The sequence below is a fragment of the Danio aesculapii genome, chromosome 16 (genome assembly GCF_903798145.1).
Source record: "Danio aesculapii chromosome 16, fDanAes4.1, whole genome shotgun sequence".
Lineage (NCBI taxonomy): Eukaryota > Metazoa > Chordata > Actinopteri > Cypriniformes > Danionidae > Danio > Danio aesculapii.
In genome coordinates, this window is record NC_079450.1 from 53,605,941 (window position 1) to 53,614,811 (window position 8,871).

The 8,871-nt window shown below is 38.1% G+C and overlaps 1 protein-coding gene across 1 annotated transcript; it reads left to right on the forward strand.

Annotated features, from left to right (window-relative positions):
• Positions 1–233: 233 nt before the first annotated feature.
• yrdc (yrdC N(6)-threonylcarbamoyltransferase domain containing) lies at positions 234–8,544 on the forward strand. Its single transcript, XM_056475895.1, has 6 exons — positions 234–443; positions 1,568–1,763; positions 2,476–2,590; positions 4,755–4,874; positions 4,958–5,088; positions 7,536–8,544. Exons 1-6 carry the CDS (start codon positions 284–286, stop codon positions 7,603–7,605), a joined length of 792 nt encoding a protein of 263 aa, XP_056331870.1. The 5' UTR covers positions 234–283; the 3' UTR covers positions 7,606–8,544.
• Positions 8,545–8,871: the final 327 nt, after the last annotated feature.

An 8,871-nucleotide genomic window follows, 5' to 3' on the forward strand; every position in this document is an offset into this window, starting at 1 on the left:
ACTAGTCTAATGAAAAAACAAAGCGCAAATATATTTACATTATTGTTAACCTACAAAGTTTTACTTGCAAGTAAAAAATTATGTATGATTTAAAAAAGTCTAAAATATACATCCTGAAGGAGAAAAGTGTCAGACATAGGGAAAGAGTCTATTCCTGTCCCGGAGTCGACTCTAATTCTAGAACTATTAGAATCGAGTCTTTAGAATCGACTCCCATTCCTGCCAAACGTGGCTTCCTGCAGCTGTGTGAAAGCATGTGTACCGCTCTTGAGCCGAACTGTTTATGGTTTTCAGGTGTTTTCGTGCTGCCAGCCTTCGTTTAGGAGTTTGTTTGAACGCCAGACACAAGTCGTTTAATCGCGACATAATGTGTAAAGAATTGAAGACGAGAGTCCTGCGGATTTCATCTCATTTCTCTGACGACCTGACGTTACATCAGCCGGGTAAGACACCTCCAGTGATGCTTGTTTAAATAAGACTAACAACGTGAAGCCAGAGTTTTACCTATACGTTTGTCCCCTTGGTTTTTATTCGAAAACCTAACGTCGTCTTAAGAAATCTATGTAAACGAAATCGCTGAATAGCGAGTTTAAACCATGTAACGGAAATACGCGCCAAACCAGTAAGTGGCGCTGTGTGTTCATTAACAGACGCGCTACAAAAAAAATCGATATTACTATGTTTTTATTATCGTTTTTGAAGTAACTATAGAAATTACGAAATATACAGTACTTTGCAAAAGATGACAATTAAATTTGCTTAAGACGAAGTTGGTTTATATTCGCATTTGTTCGTTTTTGAACAGTGAAAATTTGTGACTATTGTTTACCATGGTACTTTGAATATTAGGTCAGAAATCACATTGAGGTAAAGTTGGTTTAATATTCAAACATTCTGACTTGATCCTAAATAATACAATTTATAAAAATAATTATTTGCAAATTCTAAATAGGGGAATAGAGGTAAAGTTGGTTTAATATTCGGATATTCAGACTTTCTCCTTAATAATATAATTTAATTAAAGTATTCTCTGCAAATTCTAAATAGGGAAATCATATTAGCAGCAAATGACTATCAAAGTACAACATTGTCCACAGTGAATTAGTGTTAATGTTGTTTTGAAGTCATACTTAAATGCTAATTCCGATTGAATATTCAAAGTAACATGGTTAACAATATAGAGACTGCTAAATGAACGTATGATAGAGGTAAAGTTGGTTTTATATTCGCACATTCGTTCATTTAGCAGTCTCTATATTGTTTACCATGTTACTTTGAATATTCGATCGGAATTAGCATGCAAGTATGATTTAGTATGATTAGGTTAAATTGAGTGGCTCTAAAAAATTTGTTTAATAAAAAATATCATTGTATAGATGATTTAATATCTTTCAATCTTTAATAAACAATCTAATCCTGCGATTTGACTATTGCGATTACACATTGTGATATCAATGCTTGAATGATATATTGTGCAGCCCTATTAATAAGTAACTAATTACGTTTCAGCCTCAAGACATGCAACCGCCTGTAGTTTCACAGCTGTTTTTGTTTGCTGTGTTTACAGAGTGGACGGAGATCCTGAGCTGTACAGTGAATGCTTTGAAGGCGGGTCAGGTGGTGGCAGTGCCCACCGACACCATCTACGGCCTGGCCTGTGTGGCGCAAAACTCTGAGGCCGTCAGGAGAGTCTACGACATCAAGGGCAGGAATGGAGACAAACCCCTCGCTATCTGTGTCGGGGAAATACACGACATATACAAGTGTGTGTTCATCCACAGCTCCTTCATTGACTCTTTTACTGAAGCATCTGTTCGGGAGTCAGTAACATAAGAAAAACAGACTCTGGTCTGCTGAATCATTGTAAAATAATGATGATGATGGTGTATATAATATTTTACTAGTTATTTTTGCAAGACACTAGTGTTCCACTTAAAGTGTGATTTATAGGTTATTTAGGTTAACTGGGCAAGTCATTGGATGACAGGGCTTCAGGAAAACCTCTTAAAGAGATATTTCACTCAAAAAGGAATATTTGCTGTCTATTTACTCAACCTCAAGTGGTTCCAAACATTTGAGTTTCTTTCTTTTGTTGAACACGCAAGAAGGTATTTTGAAGAATGCTGAAATAAAAATAACATGGAAGTCAATGGTTACAGGTTTTCAGCATTCTTCAAAAGATCATCTTTTGTGATCAAGAGATAAACTAAAAACAAGTTTTGTTTCTCTCTTTAAGGTTGCTAATAATGTTTTATTAATTTATTAATATTCAGTTATTTTAAAGACACAATTTATTCCAGTCCACTAAAAGAAAAATATTACAGGAAGTACTGTGAAAAAATGTCCTTTTGCTGTTTATTTTTTTTTTGCTTTTGGGGAAATATCTGAAAAATAATCACAATTAATAATAATTTTGTCTTTACCAATATATAGTGGTCTTTATTTTAAAATACTGTGTGTTCTGAATGTCTTCAGGTACTGTAAAGTGTCTGTGAAGGACAGGCTGCTCAGAGATCTGCTTCCTGGACCTGTTACACTTGTTCTAGAAAGATCCGCCACACTGAATGGAGATCTCAATCCTTTTACCAAGGTTAGTTTCAATCATCATCTGTATGTATAAATGACATGCACTTATGGTAAACCTAAAACACGCTTTACTGTAGTTTCTATTAAAACTGTCATGTCATATATTGAAATATCTTTGTATTCATGATAGTTTTGTACATTTGTCATTAACACTGTCGTTCAGTATGTTAGTCAGCGTGTTGAAAATAAGTGTGGTTTAAAACTAGGGATGCACTGGGAAATATATGTGATGCTGTTGGTGTTTTGAGATAATGACATTACTATATCTGCTTGTTAAGTTGTGACGTATGAAATACTGTTTCCGAGTCCAAGCCGCTACTCATTTGAATTGGGAAAATATTAGTTCATGACCCCTTTTCAAGTGAATTTTATATAAGACCATGGTGTGTACAACAATCTCTATATTTTAACAAATTATAAAAAAATTGTATGTGTGTGTGTGTATATATATATATATATATATATATATATATATATAGTGATTTATATATATATAGTGATTTATATATAGCGATTTATATATAGCGCTTAGAGCTTTGTAAGACCAGAGTCATCCAGTTCAGAGAAGGCCACTCAGCTTTGGCATACATTTCACAATGGTGACGGTGAGTTAGTCTCTGACAGCCTGTAACAAACCTCAGAGCGCTGTGATAAACAGAATTTAAAAGCTGAAGACATTTGAAGCATTCATATGTAAAACATCACCATAGTCAAGCAATGGTAAAAATGTTGCAGACACCAAATGTTTACGAGCTTTAAGAGAAAAGCAGGATCCATTTCGATAATAAAACCCAAGCTTAACTCTCGAGGAAAGCTTCCGATCAAGTAAACAGCCTAAACACTTATAGCTGGACACGCTAATGTATTTGTTCACCCTGGGCAATGGTAATTAATAGTTGGTTCTGCAAAGAGCTGGAACGATTTGTAACAATCATTAATTTAGATTTATCTACATTTAAAACCAATTTGACATCCTGAAGACGAGACTGAACAATATTAAACGCAGACTGTAAAGATTGTATGGCCTGAACAAGTCAAGGGGAGCAACAATAAATCACTCGATGGTCAGCATATAGATGATAAAAGGCATTTGGAAGGTTGTCACACAAGTTATAAATGGAAATGGAAAATATTATAGGCCCTAATATCGATCCCTGTGGCACTCCTTTGGGCACCTCTAAAGTCAGGCTGGCCATATGGACACAATAGCCGTGTTTCCACTATCGCGCCTAAAGCGAGCAGGCCAGGGCGAGCCAAGGCCAGTCGCGTTTCCACTATCACTTCCGGGGCCAAAGCGGGGCTTCCTTGGGGCCAGCGTCCGGCCTTTTTCGGCCCGCCGAATACCTTGGGCCAAGGAGGGCCAATTGGGGCTTCGGGGCGGGGTTATGTACAAAGGCGGAGTTTTCCTGTCAGGTAAAGAGGAGACAAGATGCTTTCTTCCCTTACATTTGTTTTGCTATCACGCTTGATCAACTCACTCGCCTTGCAGCCAAAATCTGTGTTCAAAGTAAATGCCGCCGAACTCGAATGTCCTTATCCAGGGATCGCTGTCTGGCCTTACACCAACAGACCACAAACAGTAAAAAAGCAATCGCTTCGGTGTTCTCCATCTTCCAGCTCTCGTAGTGATGCCAGGTTGTGTTTGTGGTTATAATTTGAGTTTTTTGTTCCCGCTGAAGTGGGCGGGTTGTGTGACGTTTGATTCGGGGGACATTCTGGGGGTGGTGTTTGCGTGACGCGCTGCGAGCAACTAGCCCGACAGTGGAAACGCGACATGATTTCGGCCTCATTTCTCAACCTCCCTGGCTATTGGCCCGGCCTGGCCCGATTAAAGCCCTGGCTCGCACTGGCCCGATAGTGGAAATGCGGCTAATGAGTTCTAGTGGTAGCTTGGTTTGACATGGCAATCCTTAGTTAATTAAAAGTGTGTGATCAAGCGGGTCAAATGCCTTTGAAAGATCAAGAAAAAGAGCAGCGCAATAATTCTTACGATTTATTTTAATTCTAGTTTTTTTTATCCAGGTGTTTTTTTTAGCATCAAAAAATCTGTTTAGTATACGTGAGGTGATTTTATTTATTTTAATGCTTTTTTTTTTTAATATGCGCATTATAATTGTCATCAGTTGCTGTTTGTTAGCATGTATCATTTAATTATGTGTGTGTTGTAGCTCATAGGGGTTCGTATTCCAGACCACCCATTCATGAGGCGTCTCTGTCAGATGTGCGACACCCCACTTGCCCTCACCAGCGCTAATGTCAGCACTCAATCCAGCACCGTCGCTGCTAACGTGAGTAACACACAATAGCTATGTTTGCGTCCAGCTATTGTGTATGTGTATTTTATGTTTGACGTCTTCATTGTTTTCTGCAGGAGTTTGAGGATTTGTGGCCTCGTCTGGCCGTTGTTGTGGACGGGGGCCCGATTGAAGATAAGAGCCGCTTGGGTTCAACAGTTGTGGATCTGTCTGTGTGTGGCAGATACAGAATCATCAGACCGGGATGGTGAGTAACTGCTCATGGATTAGTCAATTTCCTGAATTGTCGGGAAATATTGCAGGACTTTCCTCCATTTCAGTGGTGCTCCCGAGTTTGTACTTTTATAAATGCAGTTTAAAGGTTTATGAAACCCTCGAGTACTTTTTTTGAGATTTTAATAGATTTGTGTGTGTGTTGAGCATCAGTTAAGACAATGTTAGCACCTGTTAGCTTTAATTGTGGGGAAAACTGGATAATTTAGAGCTTTTGTCAGCTAATTTCAGCTTCCGGGTTTAAAATGATTGTTGGCGCAGGATCAAAATCGGCGACGAACACAAAACTGCAAGTGCAAAGATGATGCGTCGATTTCTCATTATTCATAGCTGAGACTTCTTATCCTATGAGATGAGCCAGCTTCTTAATTATTCATGACTGCACGTGCTTTCCGAAGGCAAGACAGACTTCCAGTGCCAAGCTGTGAGACACGGACTCACAGCACACAGTATTTAGCTGTTCATAAAGGGTTGTATGTGTTTGTTTCCATGATCCACAGGGTTTGTTGCATGTTTTTCCCTGCGACGCTGTCAGGGCCGATACAGCAAAGCTGTTTGTGTGCAGCAAGCATTTTTGTCAGGAGAGAAGTACGAGAATTGGAGAATGGCGGACGTTGTCTTTTATCAGGAGTTCGTTCACATTTAGACATCGCCGTGCTGCTGTTTGCCTAAATCCTCTAGATTACCAACAGGGCTAATGGTTAAAATAGACAGGGCAAGAGACCTGCTGCACTGAGTCTGCATTAAGACCTAAGATTCAGACCCGGGGATTTAGGGATAAGTCCTCATTTATAGTGTTCATATGAACACGATTATCTTTATAATGATATAAGTTGTGGTTTAAGATTCAACTAAAATCAAACGTGGCGCCGCGCGAAGTGTTCACTTGAGTCTTAAATTGGTGAGCTCCGGCAGCCGAAATCACATCGCGCGCATCCAAAGCGAACCTCCGCAAACACAGCGATGACGTCACATTTGCCGTGCGCTCTGAGTTCAATAACAGAAAGCTGATTGGCTATTGCATGTTGGTCTCATTTGTAGTTGTAATGCCGCAAATTACAATTGGACTAGTGAAACAAAGAACTACAACACCACGAAAACCAAGCAACAGCTACAAAAAATAATTTAAATGAGCGTTAGATGTAGCGATACATGGACATCGGAAAAGTAAGACCTGTGCAAATATATTTAAGACCTAGAAAAGCGAATTTAAGACTTTTTATAAACCCTGTGCTATGAAAGTCAATGGTTACAGGTTTTCGATAGAATAAAGAAACACATAAAGGTTTATAGTCACAGCAGGGTGATTTAATTGTCGATTTGGGGTGAACTATCACTTTAAATGCCCCAAAATCTCTGAAATGTATAAATTGAGTCACTGTAACTTACTCTTAGTGGTGAATTCCTGTGGGAAAATATTTTTATATTTTGATGACATATTAAAATGTCATGTTATATCAAAAATGTGTCGTCATGGATCTAAAATTCACTTGTGCGTGGGGTGTTGTTAATGCTTGGGATTGGTTTCATATACGTTACGCAGATGAATTCCCCTACAAAATCATTACAATCAATCAAAAAAATTATATTATTCCCCCAAAATATTCATTTCATCTGATGAATTTATACTGAATATGTACCGCAGAATACAAATATCACACTGTCAGTTTCTTCCTTCATTCTTACTATCTGATTTAGGGCTGAACAAAATATCAGCATCGATATCCCAATGTGATCATTTGCAGTAGTCGCATTGCAGCAATGTTGAAATTGTACCGTTTAATAATGATTAACTTTATTGAATTGTCCATAACGGAGACTACGCAGTGTTATTTTGCATTTGATTATTCTGTTACTGTGTACCTGAATATTCTTAAACCAATAAAACATTGTGCATTTAATTAGGATCCTTAATTAATTAGGATGTGTTTATCCATGCTTGTAGGTTTTTTATAATTTATGCAATCTATCATGATAAATTCTTCATCAATTTTATTCATATCACAATAAATATTGCAGAATAACAAAATATTGCATCTGATTGGTCAGATTTAAATAAACAACTTATGGGTGCACACACATCCTAGGCATATGAAGTTCATTTATCCCACTTCTCTCCGACATCGAGATGGATACACTGTGCAGCCCATCCATATAAAGTGTGACTTTTAATTTGACATGACCGGTGTAAAATGATTAGCATTATAGACACAAAAGCAAACCAGCATTTCAATGAGTATTTATTTCAGTAATATTTTTATCCAAGTATTTCTTCATCAGAAGAAACCGCATATTCAGTAAACATGAGGGGATGTAATGCTTTTTTAATTCAAGTTAAATATCATGCAGCCCTACTAGTAATCTTCTAGTCGTTAGTCAGCCATCTTGGTTAATCTATTGTTGTGTTTTTCTCTCCTGCAGCGCCCTCTCTGCTACAGTTCAAATACTTGAAGGCAGGTATGGACTGCTGGAGGATCCTGACCATCGCTGAGCTCAACACAGAGACACGTCACACACACAGTGCACCACAGAGACGCTTATATAGAGTGAGTGTGTGTGTGCTTCTCAATAGTGGAAAATTGGGGTTTTGACTGTTTTCTACCCATTTCCTTTTTACTTTGAGAAGGTGTTGGGTTTGGTGATTCTGATGTGAATGTGATTATCTCAGTCTTTTGGATACACACGTATTTTCAACCGTTCAACATTTCCAATCAGTTACAGGTTTTGTTGTGGTATAAGGTGAGATATTTCTTAATGAGCGTGACCTCAAACCACTCAGATGCCTTTGGGAATTACACTGCGTATTACAGGGATAGCTGACTAATGAATATTTACTCGTCCTCTATTTGTTCCAAACCTGTTTAAGTTTTTCTTGTTGTACACAATGGAATTCTGGGAGAAAAAAAACAGCCTTTACTTGTATAGTGTTTTCTGTTCCTACTATGTAGGTCAATTGCTGCTTTTCCCCCAACATTCTTCAGAATATCTTCCTTTTGTGCTCAACAGACAAAAGAAATTCATGAAGGTTTTAGAAAATGTTCGTTTTTGACTGAACAATCCCTTTAGGTTGGGAAAAAGTGATTGAGTCGATTGCTTTATATTCAGGACTCTAATAGCTTTGACTGATTTTTTTTTGTCCATCGGATTTTATTTAGATCAGGGGTGTCCAAACTCTATCCTGGAGGGCCAGTGTGCTGCATAGTTTAGCTCCAACGTCCAACACACCCACCTGGAAGTTTTAGTATACCTAATAAGATGTTGATTAGCTGGTTCAGGTGTGTTTAAATGGTGTTGAAACTAACAGCTGCAGGACACCGGCCCTCCAGGACTAGCTTTGGAGTATATTTATTTAGTTTAATGTGTCGAGGGGTCTATTACTCTCTGGCAGAGCAACGTTTGTCTTTTCTTTATAAATGTATATAAAAATGAATCTGAAGTGAAGAACTTTTATTTATTGTTGTGCTGTTTTGCATTGTGGACCAAAGCAAAGTCGTCTCAATCTTATTGGTGCTACTGCAGTCCTTCATGACTATATTCAGTTTTATCTTCTACGATGCAGAGGGATTGTGGAGGTTTTAGTATCTTAAGCAGTTGTGAATGTGTGTGTGTATGTATGTATATAAGCCTTATGGCGACCCCTGAGACTGGTCAGCGCAGAGTTTGTGTGTGTGTTCCTGTCATCTGTGGCTATAGTTATTAGACATGGAGAAAATCATACGGTTCTATTATGTGAGAAATGAGTTTTTAAAGGGGACCT

Bases quoted from the DNA above. Each gene is read 5' to 3' on its own strand.
- yrdc (XM_056475895.1), top strand. From the start codon at position 284: ATGGTTTTCAGGTGTTTTCGTGCTGCCAGCCTTCGTTTAGGAGTTTGT. The intron at 444-1,567 runs GTAAGACACCTC...CTGTGTTTACAG, and splicing joins CCTGACGTTACATCAGCCGG to AGTGGACGGAGATCCTGAGC. The intron at 4,875-4,957 runs GTGAGTAACACA...TGTTTTCTGCAG, and splicing joins CCAGCACCGTCGCTGCTAAC to GAGTTTGAGGATTTGTGGCC.